The 16,895-nt window shown below is 67.9% G+C and overlaps 1 protein-coding gene across 7 annotated transcripts in view; it reads left to right on the top strand.

Moving 5' to 3' along the window:
* The window catches only part of ARHGEF10 (Rho guanine nucleotide exchange factor 10), a 39,537-nt gene extending 24,617 nt beyond the window's left edge, over positions 1–14,920 (top strand). For all 7 annotated transcript variants that reach the window (XM_036011800.1, XM_036011798.1, XM_036011799.1 and 4 more), the window contains exons 17-28: positions 1,267–1,427; positions 3,044–3,159; positions 3,425–3,552; positions 3,690–3,790; positions 4,972–5,093; positions 5,872–5,958; positions 7,385–7,611; positions 8,041–8,198; positions 9,713–9,855; positions 11,497–11,671; positions 13,206–13,328; positions 13,912–14,920. In XM_036011800.1, coding sequence (XP_035867693.1) covers positions 1,267–1,427; positions 3,044–3,159; positions 3,425–3,552; positions 3,690–3,790; positions 4,972–5,093; positions 5,872–5,958; positions 7,385–7,611; positions 8,041–8,198; positions 9,713–9,855; positions 11,497–11,671; positions 13,206–13,328; positions 13,912–14,399 — 2,029 coding nt within the window. In that variant the 3' untranslated portion in view covers positions 14,400–14,920. The remainder of the gene's footprint in view (positions 1–1,266; positions 1,428–3,043; positions 3,160–3,424; positions 3,553–3,689; positions 3,791–4,971; positions 5,094–5,871; positions 5,959–7,384; positions 7,612–8,040; positions 8,199–9,712; positions 9,856–11,496; positions 11,672–13,205; positions 13,329–13,911) is intronic.
* The last annotated feature ends 1,975 nt before the right edge of the window (positions 14,921–16,895 follow it).

Below are 16,895 nucleotides of genomic sequence, written 5' to 3'. Positions count from 1 at the left end.
AGCCGAAGGCCATTAGGGCCCCACAGGACGGTGGCGAGGGCCAGCTCCACGTCCAGGAGCTTTGGGAGCCGGCTGCTGATCCCCAGGGAGTGTGAAACCGCCTCCAGTGGGAGGGTTTACGCCGTGGGAGCTGGCCACCAGGCCGGTCGAAGCCCTGGGCTCCAGTGAGAGCCGCTGGTTGGGCGTTTTCACCACCGAAAACACCCTCACTCCCCTGCTGCCATGCAGACCTGGCCTGCCACCTGCCACGGTGGTGTCCAGTCGTGATGGCGGCCAGTCACCCCAAGCAGCTGGGCTTCTGAGAGTTTGATTCCAGTGCCCCCTTCCCGTGACTCTGTAAAAACGGTCATCCAGCCTGGGGGGAGTGGAGACCCCGGAGCCCCCCAGGCACAAGGCCCCTGTTCATGCAGGAGGAAGATGTGTCTGTGGGCAGCTCCGTGTTGGAATAAACACACACGCTCACACTTGGCCCACACAGCCCGGGCTCCGTGTCTGAGTGGCTCCTCCCATGGACTGGAAGTGGCCCTGGAAGCCGAGCCCTGCACTCTTGGGGGGTGGTGGCCGGTGCCCAGGGCTCCCAGAAAGTCAGGGGTTCTGGTGTGCAGCGCCCAGCACAATGCCTTTCTCTCTACGTTTTCATTGAAACACACACACCTTGAAGAGAAATCGGGTGTCGTCGTCACACGGAGAAGGAATGGAGGTGTCTCTCGCCCGCCTGGGGCCCCGCCGGGCCGTCCAGCGAGGCTCGTGTTTCTCCGCTTGCAGGCCACAGGAGAAAATGACCTGTGTGGGCCGTGGGACCTTTTTCACTTAATTTCTACGCTCTCGATGCGTACCTTGGCCACAGTAGGGTTTGGTTTTATTGTGAGGGCTGCACTGTGCCCGGGAATGAAGAAGGGACCTCAGAGTTAACCCGTGGGAAGCAACCCGAGACCCACTGTAGCCACGCTGGGGAGTTCCCATCAGCAGAACTGGCTGGGGCCCTTGGCGTCCGCTCAGACAGCCACCGGGCAGCGGCCGGCGGGTGCCCCTCGAGCTCTGTGGGGGGCGGGTCCTGCCAGCTCCTCTCCTGCGTTCTCTGGCACAGACGGTGGACAGTGCTCCCCCCGGCTCCTCTAACTGGGGGCCACCCGTGGGCAGGTGGCACGCCCGTGTCCTGGGGAAAGTGAGAGGCGTGAGGATTGGACAGCTCCCAGGTTCCCACGGGAGGTCGAAGGTCGGGGAGTCCCGTGTCTTCACGCTGTCGCCCGTGGTTGTCTGTCGCAGCACCTCGCACGACGGCCACACTCTCCTCTCGGCCGGCCAGAGGCACCTGCTGAAGTGGAGCGTGCCCCTGGGACACGCGGCCGTCGTGGAGTACGGCAGCCCGGAGGGCCCGGCTGAGCACCCGCCCGAGAGCCTGGCCGTGGTGGCCACCGCGAAGCCACGTAAGTGATGCCCCCGATGCCCCCGTGGTGACCTGGGACAGAGGGAGCCTCTAAGGCTGTCTGCAGACCCCGTGAAAGTGGGGAGCTGCGGGTGGCCCCGTCGCCACCGTCTGCTGGCCTTGTCACGGGCCGGGGGGGGGTGGAGGGCAGTGGGCACCCTTGGGTGCAGTGCCCTGCACCTGGCCCGGTTCCACTTCCCCAGTTCTGGTTCTGCCCTGAGGTCCCGTGAGCAGTCAGGAGCCCGGTCCTCGTCCCGCGTGCGCACTGACGGTGCAGGGCGAGGCCTGGGCCGCCCGACGCCTTCTCTCCCTCACCCGGCGGCGGCGGCCGTGACCCTGACGAGGTGACGGGAGGAGGGACGGGTGTCAGGGGACTCGGAGGTGCCTCCACAGTCGCCCCGAGTTCACGGCTGCAGACCGCCTGGTGCAGTGCCCATCACCCCCCTTCTCCGCCCTCCTTCCTGCGACCCAAACCGGACCAGGCCGGTGTCACTCCCGGGGGCCTCTGCCCCTGCGGCCCGTGAGGTGCCGTGGACGGGAGCTCCCCGAGGAGCGTTACACACTGGCAACAGCGTGCTCGGCGACCTTCCGGGGGCTGGGTTCTGCGTGCTCAGACGGCGCCGGGCAGACCGTCACCTCGCCCCCTCGGGGGCGCACTCACCGGGACTCAAGGAAGCCCGGCCCAGTCTGGGGTCCGCGGGGCCCGGAGCAGAGGGGCAGCAGAGTGTCCGGGGCTTGGTGCGGGGAGGGGGTGGGAGATGGGACGGGCACCTTCAGAGCTGCGGTCCCTCCGGATTGTCCGTGGGGTCCAGTCCCGTCCGCAGGAACGTAACCAACACCGAGGGGCTTCTTTCTCCCCCTGGGTCACGTGGGGCGGCGGGGGGGGGGGGGGCTCAGCCCTGCTCTGGCCGACGGCCTCGCTCTTTGGGGAGGGACGGGAGCATTTGAGCGTCTGCGTTGGACTTCCCACCCCGAGGCCCCCTCCAGCCTCGGTGACCCCTGTGGTCCACACTGGGGGCGGGGGGGGGGGCGAGGGCGGGGCTGCAGGAGGAAAACATGCGCATCGCGAGGCCCGTGACCTGTCTGTGCGGGAAGAAGAGGGCAGAGTCGGGGCTGGGGGTGGCGCTTTCCCGGGCAGGCCCGGCAGACGGGTCCCTGGTTGTCGGCTGGTCCTTTAGCGTTGTGGGGGGTCAGTTTAAGCTTCTAGACCCCCCCCTGCGGTTGTGTTGCTAAATGTCGTGCGTCTTCTGGAGCGATTTGAACTGTTCCGCCGGCCTCCTGAGCTGGGGCTGGGCGGAGAAGGCCCTCCCGCTACCCCAGCCCCCGGCCTTGTCAGCACCTTTGGGGGGCGGCCTGTCTCTTCCTGGTGGAGCGCAGAGGTCTGCCTTTCAGGGGGGCGGGGGCGGGGGTGGGGCACTCCAGAGGAATGCTCCTGTTTCTGTGCGTGTACAGTTATTTCAGAATAAAAAGTTACTAAAAAACTCCAAATGCTTGAGAACACCCACTTCTTAAGACCCCGAGGCTCCCTGGAGTTCCTCCCTGGGCTGCCATCCCCCCGCACCCGCCCACCGCCGGCGCGCGGGCCTGAGCGCGGCGCCTCGGTGTGCTTGCTCACAGACAAGGTCCACGCGGGGCCGGGGCAGCTGTACCAGGACCTGCAGAACCTGCTGCACGACCTCAACGTGGTCGGCCAGATCGCCCAGCTCGTCGGGGACCTCAAGGGGCAGTACCAGGTAGGTGGCCGCCGCCCAGCCCCTGGGCCCCGCGGGCTCCCGCTGCCTCTGGCTCAGGGTCAGCTCCCGTTCGCGCCGGCACTGGATCCCATTGTGTTTCCTCCGTGGACGGGGCGGGACGACGTCTCGGTGGGACCTCCCGCCCTTGCGCAGGCCTGGCTGGGTGCGCACCGTGCGGCCCTTCCCCTGGGGAAGCGGCTCTCTCGTCCTGGGACACGGGGCGCCTGCCGCCCCCGCCCCCACACCCTCCCTGTTCCCTCCGCAGAACCTGAACCAGGCCGTGGTCCACGACTGGACGGCCGGGCTGCAGCGGCTCGTCCTGCAGAAGGAGGAGGAGATCCGTGCGGCCGACTGCTGCCGGCTGCAGCTGCAGCTGCCGGGCAAGCAGGACAAGTGAGTGCCCGCTCAGAGCGGCCCGCGTGGCCCGCGGGAGGCGCTTGCTCACGTGGGTGCGGCTGCCGGCCTCGCATGGCAGGCGGGGCCCGCGGAGGGGAGCGGGCCCCTGCAACACAGGCTGTCCCTGTCCGCAGGTCCGGGAGGCCCACCTTCTTCACCGCCGTGTTCAGCACCTTCACACCGGCCGCCAAGGAGTCGTGGCTGAGCAGCCTGCAGCTGGCCAAGCTGGCCCTCGGTGAGAGCAGCCCCGCCCCCCGAGGCGGGCGTGTGTGCGGGCACGGGCACGCCTCAGACCCTTGCAGGGCTCCGCGAGGGGCGGCCTGTGTGCCCCAGAGGGCGAGGGAGGTGGTGCCGGGGCGGTAAACGGACAAGTCGGCCCCGGGGCCGAAGAACGCTTTCCGACAAGGAGGGTGATTCCAGCACGCGGGGTCGGCCGGGGTTTGTGTGGTGGTTCACGGGGTGCAGGGCGAGGCCCGCCCTGGTACTGCAACACAACGTCCACACCCACGGAGGCCGCGCACAGCCAGGAGCCCTGGGCCCAGCGGGTCGGGTGCTCACACCCGAGGGCCAGGGCTCGTCCCGGCCTCTGCTGCCCCCTCACCTGTGTGTGAGCCGAGGGGCAGGTGGGGCCGCCCGGTCCAGCCGCAGTGGGCTGGCTCCGTCGTCACGTTCCTGCTCCCACGTCCACTGGCCTTGTCCTTGTGTGGGCAGGTGCGTGGAACAAGCTGGTGTGTAGTGACTGACGTGTTAGTTCTGTGATTTGTACTCACAGACGTGAGTGCTCGGGACACCGGGCGTGTCTGCGTGTGCGTGTGCGGGGTTCTCTCAGGTGCCCGAGTCACACGCACTGGTAGTGAACTACTAACGGAAAATGAAGTCCGGAGAGGCAGGGGCCCTGGGAGCCGTGGCCAGTGGGAGGGACGGCCACAGGCCCCTCCATCCCCAGGACAGGTCAGGGCGGCACCAGCCAGGCTCCCGCGGCCCAGCCAGCAGGGGCCCGGCCGCTCTCCGAGGGGGGTCAGTCGAGCCTGAAAATAAGCCCCCTTACCCTACACGGATCCCGGGCCGGCAGCTGGGAGGGAGAACCCGCTTGGCGGGGGAAACCTCATTCCGAGTTAGAAAGCAGCTCTGAATGTAAATGTGTCCGTCACTTTACAAAAACGAAAAAGACTGAAGTAGCCCTGGGCATTCACGCAGCGAGGTCAGGGCCCTGGGTGTCCCCTGTCACTCCCAGTGGCCACGGCGCTGTCCCAAGCCGGGTGGCAGTGCACGTGGTGCGTGGCCTGTCCTGGAAAGGGGGGGCTGTCGCTGCTCCAGGGGCAGAGCAGCCCTCCCACCTCCCGCCACGGGGGCCGGTCCCCGTGCCCCCTGCCAGTCACTGCTGCCCCTGCTCCCCTCCCCTTCGCACGCGGCCAGAGGAGGACAACCACATGGGCTGGTTCTGCGTGGAGGACGATGGGAACCAGATTAAGAAGGAGAGACACCCCCTCCTCGTGGGACACGTGCCCGTGACGGTGGCCAAGCAGCAGGAGTTCAAGGTGACGGGCGGGAGGTCCTCGTCCAGCGGGGGAAGCGAGGGACCAGCGAGGGGCGGGGCCCCTCCTGCTCTGGGTGGTCAGCTACAGCCAGTGCTGGGGCCATGCATGAAGTGGGCGCGTGTGTGGAGCGGGGCGTGTGGGATGCGTGTGTGAAGCAGGTGAGTGTGTGAAGCAGAGTACACGTCACGCCGTCAGTGCCACTGTGTGAGTGGCGGGCAGCTTCCAATTGGCATCCAGGTGCCCAGTTGGAGGCCTCGTGTTGTGTGATGTGCCTGCTGTCTCCAGGGCGGCGCTTCCTTCACCTCTCTGTGTGAGGGCTCAGGCGCTCAGTGTGTCTGCAGCACGTCCCCGTGCGAGGGCTCGGGCGCGCAGTGTGTCTGCAGGAGAGAAGAGGTGTGAATTCTCCCTCTGCTCGGTGGCGACACCCACGCCCGGGGGCGGAGGGGCCCCCTCCCCGAGGGAGGGGCGGGTGGCCGGTGGGGGAAGGGCCGGGGCTCGCCCCCTCCCTCCCTCCAGGACCGGAGCCGGGTCCCACTCTGGGGGCCCCCCCGTCCCTGCGGGCTCTGGGGTCTGGAGGTAAAGACACTAAACGCGGAAGCAGCTCACTCAGGCGTTTGCGCCTGAAAATCTGGTTTCTGAGACCCGCGCCTTGCTCTCTGTGTCCTGGGGTTGGGTCAGTGGGGCCCCAACGCGGGGACGTCGTCATTTGTTCACACGCTGCGTCTCGGGCGCCTCCTCGTCCCGTTCTGACGCGGCCGGTGCCTCCGTGTCCCCGCAGATCGAATGTGCCGCCTATAACCCCGAGCCCCTCCCGGGCCGGGGGGCCCGGCCGGACCCGACAGCCGCCGCCCAGGGCTCCCTGTGGGTAAGTCGCCCGCGCTCGTCCCCCCGCGGCCTCGGGGGTCGGCGCCTGCCCAGGCACGGGGAGCCCAGGCCTGGCGCTGGGGCAGCCACCCTGGCTGACGTGCCCCAGGCCACATGTTTAAACTGGAGGTCACAGGCCCTGACGCGGGGGTGGGGGGGAGCTGTGGCTGTGGGAGAGGAAGTGGGGTTCTCGGGAATCAGCGTGCAGTTCTCCTGCTCTTCCCACCGGGAGCTTTGCCAGGCGAAACTCGGCCCAGAGACAGCCAGTGTAACCAACCAACGGGAGAGCCGTAACTTCGGTGTTTCCTCAGCTGGGGCGGCTCAGCTGCACGGGGTCCCCCGCCCCCGCGAGGCCCGGCTGGCTTCTCACCCTGGAAACTTAGCCGTGAAGTGGATTCGTTCCAAATAAAACACTGCCCTTGAACTATGCCACGTCGCCAGTGGGCATTTCTGGTTGGCGCCCCCCAGGGGTCCCCCAGAGGACCCTCTCCCCGAGGACCCCCGTGTCCTGCCCCTCGGCAGAGCTCTTGCAGGGTCAGGGCTGTCCGGTGGGGGGGCAGGAAGGAGTAACCTGTCACCGAGGCTGCTGCCTTCCAGCGAGAAGGGGGGTGGGCGTGCTGCCCTCAGGGTTCGGGACTTTCAGGAGGGACGCTGCCTTCGTGCATGGCCTCTGTGACTGGGGCCCCTCCCCCTCCTGGCCACACCCCCTGTCGCCCCCCCCCCCCCCCCCCATGCAGTGTGCCACCCTCCCCGGCACGGCCTCAAGGCAGGAAGCTTAGGCTCGGTGAGAGTCGGGGGGGCGCCACCACACCCCCGGAACCGGCTGGCCCTCGGGTCAGACTGCGCAGAACAGCCACGCCCCAACCCGCAGCCCCCTCGCACCCCAGCTGGCGCTGTCCTTCCAGAAACAGTCCCTTCTGTAACAGATCTGACTCCGCCCCCGTGGGAGGGGTTGCATCTGAGCTTAATGGCCTCGGTGACCCAGGGGCTCGGGGTCATGGGCCCTGGGCGGCAAGGCCCGTGGGGGAGGGCGGGCAGCAGCACATGGTGGGGCAGGCGCCATGGCCCCGCGGCCCCTCGGGGAGCGTCCCTGCCGCTAGCGCTGGGTGCTCTAGGGGGAGGACCCCGCGCCGACACCAGTCCCTGTGCGAGACTCTGCCCTGTGTCTGAGCACCCCGTGTAGGGCGAGGAGTGTGGTTTTTAAAGCATGTAATACTCGATTCAAAAAAAATCAAAACTCTGTTTTTATCAGAACTAAAGGGAAAACGGGACCTGATTAGAATGTGGAGAAGGGGGCTCTGAGCAGATTGTTTGGGCCTCCCTTCCGTTCCGGCGCGGCGGCCGTGTCGGGGCCTGGCGGGCCCTGCGGGGCTTCCTCGGCCATGGCCCACCTGCGTGCCTCCCTCCCCGCCCCACCCCCCCGCCAGGTGGGGAGCTGCGCCGGTCAGATGGGCCAGATCGCCGTCGTCTCGCTGCACAGCTCCAGCCCCAGAGTCACCGAGTGCTTCAACGTGGAGTCGCGCGTCCTGTGCATGGTGCACGTCCCTGCACCGTGGAGCCCGGAGCCCAGCCCCGCGGCGGAGCCGGGGAGCCCCACCGGGAGCGGGAGCGTGCTGGGCGTCCCCACCGTCTGCCTGGGGACCGAGGAGGGAAGGTGGGTCGCAGCCCCCGGCGCTGGCCCAGGGCGGGGCGGCAGTCCCTTCCGCCTGAGGGGCGGGCTCAGGGAACGGACCTGGCGGGCCCCCCACGTGCTGGCGAAGAGCGTGGCTCCTGCGTCTGGGGACGGACGGAGTCGCAGCCTGGCCGTGACCGAGCCCCACGGACGCGGCTTAGAGGAGCCGACGTGGTTTTCCTGGCGTGAATTTCCCCGTCCGAAGGCAGGACTCGCGGCTTCATGGCCCAGGGTTTTTCCTTTAAGATGCAAGGAAGAGGTCAGAGGGCGAGAGTGTCCAAGGGGCAGCTGGAGTTTGTGCCAGGACGGGGCGTGCGGTGCAGGGTGGGAGCAGGGCCGGCGGGCACCCCGACCGGAGGGTGCGGTGCCGGCAGCAGGCGGCCGGGTGCTCAGCCCGCCCCCCTCTCGCAGCATCTCCGTCTACAAGAGCAGCCCCGGCGCCAAGAAGGTGCGGCTGCAGCACTTCCTCGCCCCCGACAAGGCCGCGGTCCTGAGCCTGGCCTGCACGCCGCGTCGCCTGTACGCCGGCCTGGTCGACGGGGCCATGGCCATCTATGCCAAGGCACCAGGTGAGGGCGCACACGGCCGGGCACTGGCACCACAGACGCGCTCTGTCACAGCTCTGGGCCTGGGCGTCACGGGTGCGGGTGCCACGGGCGTGGTGTCTGGCCAGGCCACGTCCTGCCAGCGGACCGGCCTTCTCCCTGCGTCCCCCGGTGGCAGTGAGGGCTTGGTCTCCTCCCGTGCACACGAGGGCCCCCGTCCCTCGGTGGGCCCTGCCCTCGTGACCTCCCACGGCCCCCTGTCACACCACACAGGAATCTGGGGCGCACCTGTGGCCTCCGGGACCCCCTCCCAGAGTGGCCACGGCCAGGCCTGCTGCCCCACCCCTCACCCAGCCGTCTGTCTGGGCCCCCACCTGACCCTGAGTGGACTGTGGTGGTGCCGTTTCCAAGCTGGACTCGCGGCGCCTCCCCTGCCCACTGCGTCCAGCCGTCCCCCTCACCTCAGCAGCTGCCTTTGCACCCAGGAGGCCTCCTCACTCCTGCTCTGTGCCCCTCCTGTCCCCGACACCCTCCCTCTTCTGTCAGGAACGCCCACCCTCCCCCCCCCCCCCCTCACGCACGCAGATGAAATCCCACTCCTGTGCCCCCGCGAGCTGCCCGGGTCTGCCCGGCTGTCCCCAGCCGGGCTGGGTGGAAGGTTGCGAGCAGAGAAGGGACTCCCGGCCTGGGGACTGGCCCGTTCTCCCGGCCGGAGGGGCAGGGGGCACTGGTGGGTGAGTGGCCAGTCGGCTTGTAGGCACAGTTGCTTCGTTAGTGGTTACTGGGGAAGTTAGAGATTGATGTTAATGATTCTCAGGGCAGTTACATCAGCCACTGTTAGGATGTGTGTTAAATCTCGGTCTAACTAGTTCCGCGCTGCTCTCCGAGTTGCGCCGTGCTGGCCCGCACCACATATGAGCTGATAAACCTCACCGGCGGATCCCTGAAAATGCTCTCGAACCAGAGCGCCCACCGTGTGCTGGGCTTCAGGGGAGGAGCAAGCTCACGGTTTTCAGTGAAGCCCCGTTTCCCCCGTACAACACGGTGTACATCGAGGGACACTGTGAAGTACAGGCCGAGACGGGGACACTGAACGGCTTGCCCGGTCACTTTGGGTGCGAGTCCGTTAGTGGCGGTGACTCGGTCGTTCCGTGCATTGTTACCGCGAACAACAGGGTTCACCACCCTCTGGCTGCCAGGGGCTCGGCTGGGCTTTTAACCGTGTCTTCACGTTGTGAGTTCTCTCGGCCCCCTCTGAGGCTCGCGGCACCCTGGTCCCCCTTTCGCTGAGCAGGAAGCGCAGGCTTGGGGTGAATGATCTGTGCGGGGCGCACCGAGCGCGGGGCGGGGGTCGGCAGGGCTGCTCACCGGGGTCTGCGTGCCCCGTCGCTGGGTTGCCGGGGAACCCAGGACACCAGAAGGGACCGGAGCGTCAGAGCCTCGGGTGGCCCCCCGGTCGGTCATCTGCGGTCCTTCCCGGTCCCTGTGCGGCGGGGTGACCGCACGTGACGAAACTGAAAGAGGTGTTTCCTTTGAAGACGGGTCCTGGGAGCCCGAGCCGCAGGAAGTGGTGAGGCTGGGCGTGCTGCCGGTCCGGAGCCTGCTGACCACGGAGGACGCCCTGTGGGCCGCGTCCGGGGGCCGGGTTTCCATCGTGGGTGCGGAGACGCACACCGTGGAGGTGAGTGGTGGAGCCCCGGGGCCTGGCCGGGTCGCCGTCCAGGGCTGGCGTCCGCCTCTCTCTGCTTGCGGGCCCTTCAGAAGGGACGGTCAGAAGTTGCCACTTCCAAGCAGGGGCTGACAGACGGTAACGTCGGTTTTCACCGTCCTTTGGGAGTTTGTAGTTACATCGTGTGCTTTTTTATTAAAAGAAAGTTTACAGAAGTACCTAGCAGAAACGTAGCCTTCAGTGGCTGCTACTCATTGGTGCAACGAATGATCGTTTGAACAAGTGTAACACTCAAGAGCCAGAAATAGTGCGTTCGCCTGCCTGTGGTTGGGTTTCCTTTCACAGAGGAGAAAGTGCGATACAGTGGTCTGTCTTTGAGACGCTTCTGCAAAAACAGAGCCGTGGTTTTCCCACAATTCACGCCAAACAGCCGAAGGGCGGTTCCCATCCCTCCCACCGGGGCGCTGCCCGGCGGACGGAACGTTCCACCGTGACCTTATTCTAACCCAGACGGCACTTCCTCGGGCCCCAGGGGCTTCCCGCGTTGTAAATCTCGAAGACTCGGAGGGAATCGCTTTGGCTCTGAGTAAGAGTCTCCTTTCTGTGCAGCTTTAGTGCTGAAACGAGTGAGTGCGTTTAGGGAGGGAGGAGCAGAAAGCTGCTCCTCAAAAACATGAAATTTGTGGTGAGCCCCTGTTGCGCAGGGAGAGCTCCACGCAGGGGCTGGCGCAGCGTCCCCACGGGGGTGGGGGCGCCGTGGGGGGCGGGGCCAGAGTGGCCCCAGGTGGAGCGGGAGGCCAGGCGCCAGCACTGCTGGAGGCAGCAGCCCAGAGCGTGAAGGTGTCGGCGTGACTTCGTCCCAAGCAGCAGGTGGCGCGTCACAGTGGGGATGTGGGTGTGGCCCGCAGCCCTGGGCCCGCCACCCGGAGGTGCTGGGTCCGGCGGGCCGTTCGAGCCGGAGGGCAGGGGTGAAACTGGGCAGGGGCGTGCCTGCTCCTCCTCCCCGCGCCCCCGTCGGGTCCACAGGCGCAGACGGAAAACAGGGAAATGCTGAGTTGTCTCGCGACGACAGCTTCAAGCCCCCGGGTTTGGGGGGAGGGGACGGGGCTGCTGCTTTCTCTCCCGGCTACTTACGGCTGTCTGCCCTGGGCTCATGCAGCGCCTTCCTTCAAAAACAAAGTGCCTGAGTTAAAACACGGGTGCGTTCCGCAGGCACCCCGACATTCAGGAAGAGCCCTTCTTCCGGGTCTCTGGCGGGTGCCGGGAACAGACGGCGTCCCTCACACAGAGAAAGGCGCTGGACGCGTCCTGGGTCCCAGTCGCCCCGTGGAGCGACCTCGGCCCTCCTCTCGTGCGGCTGAAGCGCCGCTTTTCCAGCTGCTGGTCTTCCGGGGCGGGGGGGGGCGATGAAATGAGATGGGTGTTGTGTTTCCATCTCCTCGGAGTGCCGGGTTGGGAGGGCGCCCCCCCGTGGAGACCCCCGAGGGCGCGTGGACAGTGTGGGCGCCCGCCAGACACTGCCTGTGGGCAGGCAGGAGAGTCGCAGGAAGGACCTGGGCTCCACGCGGGTCAGAGGGTGCGGGGCTCGGCCGGCCGCCGCGGTCCAGTGCCCCCGGTGCCCACCCTCCCCTCTGCTCGTCCCCCCTGCCCCAGGGTCAGCTGGAGGCTCACCAGGAGGAGGGCATGGTGGTCTCGCACATGGCCATCGCTGGCGTGGGGATCTGGGTCGCCTTCACCTCGGGGTCCACGCTGCGTCTGTTTCACACGGAGACCCTGGAGCACCTGCAGGACATCAACATAGCCACCCCCGTCCACCACATGTTGCCAGGTAACCGGCAGGCAGGACCCGGGGGGGCGGGGCCCTGGCCCGGGGTCGGGGGCTCAGGCTGTCTGTCGGCTCTGGGTGGGGCTGGGGGGCTGGGTTGCTCCGCGTCCTCGCGCCCAGACGCAGTGTCCACCAGGCGGCTGTGGGCCGTGCAGACCCCACAGTGAAGCGCCGTCCCCTGGTCTGGCCCAGGGCACTCCTCGGCAGGCAGGCAGGCTGGCCCTGGGCAGGGCCCTGAATTCAGCTGGAGACAGGCCAGGGGGCCCCCTGGGGCAGGCACTTGGGTCCCCGCGTGTCCCAAGGGTGCCCACACGGGTGGTTGTGTGTGTGGCGACAACACAGAAGCTGTCCTGTGGCCTCTCGCCGGAGGGCCAGGTCCCAGGAGCTCCCGAGAGGGCGGCTTGCCCAGCCGGAAACTCCACACCAGCCGGGCCGCCCTGCGTGGGAGACCTGGGGTGGGCCTCCCTGTGGAGTTTCGTTCTGGAAGACTCTGCCCTTTCGCCCGGACTGCAGCGGCCAGAGCAGGCTCAGCGCGTGCCTGTCAGCCGCCCCGTCTGTCCCCAAGGGCTGGGCCCCGGTCCAGGGGCAGGAGCGGCTCCAGCCGCAGACAGCCCCGGGGACGTGCGTCAGGGCCCTGCTGTCTCCTGCCTCGGGGTGTGGTTCTGAGAAGGGTCCTTAAGGGGGACGGGCCGGGACCCCAGTTAGAGGAGCCCCTTGGCGTCTGCTCTGGTCACCCTCTTCCAGGGGAGGCGGGGCTGGTGGGTCGGCCAACACCTCTGTCTCTCGGAGACCAGTGGAACTTTTCCTGGTAGTGAATTATGACTCCGGGAGCAGTAGCCAGACTCAGAGGCACGACCCCTGGGCTCCCAGCGCCCTCCTGGGCTGATAACCCAGGTGACCGGCAGCCCGGCTGACCAGCTCCCTTCGCTGTGCGTTCAGGGTGCGAGCAGGGTTCCCCAGCCTCTCAGCTCTGGTGCCCCCGACGGCAAAGCCCAGAGCCGCGGCCGGGGCCAGGGGTCAGACCCCGTTCGTCTGTGGGTGCAAACGTGCGAGGCACGGAGGGTCACCTCTGGAATATGCTCTGAACCGAAGCAGCCGGGTCTTATCCACGCTGTGCCGCACCCGCGTAGGTGTCCCCTGCTGGCACAGGACCGGCAGCCGCACACGCGTGTGTCTCTGTGTACACGTGTGGGTATGCCTGCACATGTGCAAACACATGAGTGTGTGCTCCCGTGCATGCCTGCATGCATGTGCATGCGTGTGCACCCAGGGCTCCGGAGCTGAGCAGGGCAGAGCAGACGGCCCCCCGGTCTGCTGTCCGCCGAGGGGCCGTGCCAAGATGCACCCCACCCCCCTCGGCCTGGCCCTCCTCGTCCAGCCGACGGAAGTGCCACCGGGGCGGGGGGCTCTGAGCTCCGGCGACCCTGCTCCCTGGGAGGCTGCCGTTGGCCTGAGCTCGCGGGCCGGGTCTGCTGTGGTTCCGGACGGCACGCTGGCCCCTGGCCCCCGGCCCAGGCTCTGCCTGTCTGCCCCGCAGGGCACCAGCGGCTGTCTGCGACCAGCCTGCTCGTCTGCCACGGCTTGCTGATGGTCGGCACCAGCCTGGGGCTCGTGGTGGCCCTGCCCGTCCCTCGTCTGCAGGGCATCCCCAAGGTGACAGGTAAGGAGACGCCTCCCGGCTCCGACCTGGGGCCTCCTTGAGCTCCTTGGCCTGGGTCCTGTTACTGTCCAGGCAGTTGCTTAAACAATTTAAATCAGTAACATTTTTCATCTACTGTAAAGATCACATCTGTTCATTTGAGCCACCTTTTCCTATTTTGTAGCGTCACAGAATACACGCTGTAACTTACGGCGGAACGGAAGAGGCAGGGTCCTCACTGCACGTGTCATAGTGTCATAACGTCTTTGTTCCCCAGTCCTCCCCCGCCTCGGCGCCCCCGTCTCTGTGGGTGGTCCAGGGAGACGCACTCACCTTGGCTAGTGTCCACCTGCTGGTGTCTGCGATCAGACACGGGCTGGGAGCAGAGGCGCGGCCGCCCGTCCCCTTTCAGACCACCCTCGTGAAAGCTTTGTGCGCACTAACTGAAAACCCCCGAGAGCGCAGCCTGGCCGCCGTTGCTGTGTTAACTGTCACTCAGTGTCAGGGTTCTCGGCAGGATCTTGTCAGCCGTGCGAGCGGCAGGTGGGCGGGCCCCGTCCCCCCTGCCCGCGGCCCCCCGCAACGCTGAGCCTTTCCCCCGCAGGGAGGGGCATGGTGTCCTACCACGCGCACAACGGGCCCGTCAAGTTCCTGGTCGCGGCCACCGCTGCCCCCGCCGTGGCAGACAAGGACAAGCCCGGGGACAGCCCGCCCCCCGGCGCGGACCCCCAGGATGAGGACCGGAAGGAAGCGCCCCCCAGCGAGGGGGCCAGGCCCTGCCAGAGCCCGGGCAGCCCGGACGCCGTGTGGCTGGGGGCTTCGCCGGGCTGCGCGATACACGGCGCTGAGCTGTGCCCGTCCTCCGGGTCCCTGGAGCCCAGGCCCGAGGACGGCGTCGTCTGTGACCTCCTGCGGCACCCCAGCACCAGGCCGGGCCCCGGGCGGCGGGCCAGGACAGCGAGGGCCAGCTCGGTGCTGGTGGCGTGCGGGGGCCAGGGCCACCGGCGGGTGGGCAGGAGGGCCCGGCAGCCGCGGCCAGAGGAGCTGGCCTCCTCCCTCATGGTGTGGCAGATCCCCCTGCTCCATGTGTGAGGCCAGGCACCGGCCACGGCCGCGCCATCCAGGGACCGCTCCGCACGGGCTCCTGGGAAGATAGGTGCAGTGTTGCCGTGATGATGGCGTCCTCTGTCCGCGTGTCCTTCTCCCCGTGCGGAGCACCGGGCGAGGCTCCTCGAGGGGGCGGAGACGGCGATGCCCGAGCTGCCGGGGGCCTGGCCGCTGCAGCCCTGCCCCGGCCCGGCGCTCAGGGGGTCTGCAGCCACGGGCGTGTGGGGCACCAGAGCACGGTCAGCCCTGTAGGGGTCTGTCAACGGCCCTCAACACGCCTTCCTGACGCGGGTCCCCTGCGCGTGGTATTTATACCGTGCGCCCTCGGTTCCAGAGCAGCATTCGCAACGGTGAAGGAAGCCGGGTAATGGGGCCGTTGGCGGGTGTTACGGGCTGCCTGACATGAGCTGGGTTTCCCAAAGCGACACAGTGCACACGTTGTGTATTTTAACAAAGTAGTATTTTTATACTGCGTTTTCTCTATTAAAAATTAACAGATAATATTTTAGTCAACATACTATATTTTGTAAATGATGTTGGCCTTGAACCAAAACGCCCAGTGCCTGCCCCCATTCAGGCTCTGGAGCCGACCCCAGGTGTGCCCCCATCGGGCGGGCGTGGGCCCCCCCACCCCCCCGTCCAGTGGGTGAGGTGCCGACGGTCGTGGCCAGGTCTGCAGTGCCCTCGCCGGCGCCTGTGCGCCCGGAATGCCATGTGCTCTGCAGGGGGTGGCCGTGGGGCGCAGGCCCAGCCCCTGCCACCCAGCGGCCGGCTGCAGTGTCTCGGGGGGCGGACAGTCCGTGGGGGCAGCCGATCCACGTGGGCTCGGCCGTCCGAGTTCTGTGCACTGGACGACGGAAACACGGATGCGGCGTCCTCTGAGCGTCCGAGCGCCAGAAATGCGTTTCCTCTGAGCACTTTACAGCGACTAAACCCGCTAACCCTGTGACTGCGCCGGACACTTCCGAGGTGCACCTGTTGTTTGTGTGGCAGAGCCGGCCCCGGCCTCCCCAGACCGTTCGCTGCTGCCTTCCTGCACAAATAAAGCCTTTCCACTTGAAAATGCAGAGTCCGGGTTGCCGTTTCCTCCCACGAGACGCAGAGGGGCAGCTCTGCCCTGGAGACCCAGGGGCGGCCTCCGGTGCTTTCGGGGCCGGCGTCCCCGTCGCTGGGCTGAGGGGTGCTCGGGGCACAGCCAGCCCCGGGGGTGTGGAGCGGGGCCGGGGGGGGGGGGGGCGGCTCCAGAGACGCAAGCCCTCTGCCCCTCGGTCCCTGGGGCCTCGGGAGGGGAGCCGGCTGGATGTGACGCACGGACGGGTTTTCAGACGGAAGCCGGCGGCGCCCGTCTTCTCTGCTGGGCGAAGCCGCAGCCCCCGAGGGGGCCGTGGTCCAGGGGGCGGGGAGGGGCGGGTCTTCACCGGTTTCTCAGGTGACGGAGTCCTGAGAGTCAGGAGCTGTCCCTGCCCACACGAGGGCGCCTCCGTGCTCCGAAGGGCCTGTGGCCCGGGAGCGGCCGACTGTCCCTGCGTCTCACACGCACACACACGCGTGTGGAAGCCCTGCCGAGCCCCGTGCCCGCAGCAGCGCCCTCTGGGCTGCCGCACGCCTTCCTCCTGCTCGGCCTGGGCTCCTCCTGGGCAGTGAGAGCTGGGGGCCCTGGGTGGGCCTTCGATTGAGGAGCCCGGGGCGGGTGTCGCGGGGCCCCGTCCTGCTTGGGGGCCCTCGCACTCGGCAGGGCCCAGGTCCGAGCAGGGTCCACATGGGCGCCGGCTCCTCCCACCACCCTGTGCCTGAGTGTCCAGCAGCCGATGGGGTCAGCACCCAGCGTCCCGGCAGCAGCCTGGACAGGTGACGGCAAAGCCACGGCCGCAGATGAGCCCGGGGCAGTGCGGTGGGCCGAGGCGCCCCCAGCTTCCTGCTCTCCGCCCGGACGGTCGCCCAAGGCCCTGGGGCCTGGAGGCGGGGCCCCCGGGGGGGTGAGGTCCTGCAGGCGAAGCCCCCCCCCTCCAAATGGGGTCGACGGCCCTTGTACAGGACCCTCCCACCGTGGGAGGCCACAGGAAGCCCTGCCCAGACACCCAGGCTGCTGGCCTCCGTCTGGACTTCCAGCCCCTCCGTCACCACCGCTCTCGACCTCATCGGAGCCCAGGGACCTCCCGGGGGGCGGGCACCCCCGGGCGGGGCCTGGACGTGCTGCATGGGGCTGGCTGTTTCCCCGGGATCCAGGGCTGAGAAGCAGGAGCGTCCCGTCGACACCGAACGCCCGCCAGGCACTCAGAGGGGCGGGGTCCCGGGGAGTGACGTGGAGGTCTCTTGGGGGGTGGGGGGCGGCCCTGCTCCCTCTCTGAGAACCTGAGGGCGGGCTTGGAGGAGGAGGCGGTGTGGACGCTGGGGCGGCCCCTCCAGGCTGGCTTCCCGGGGGGACTGTCCTGTGAGCCCGGGAGCGCCCATTCGGGGCCCACAGCCCTTCAGGCTCCTGCT

This window comes from Phyllostomus discolor, chromosome 11, assembly GCF_004126475.2.
Source record: "Phyllostomus discolor isolate MPI-MPIP mPhyDis1 chromosome 11, mPhyDis1.pri.v3, whole genome shotgun sequence".
Classification (NCBI taxonomy): Eukaryota; Metazoa; Chordata; class Mammalia; order Chiroptera; family Phyllostomidae; genus Phyllostomus; species Phyllostomus discolor.
Note: the sequence above shows the minus strand (reverse complement) of the source record. Positions and strands in the feature narration are given on the sequence as shown.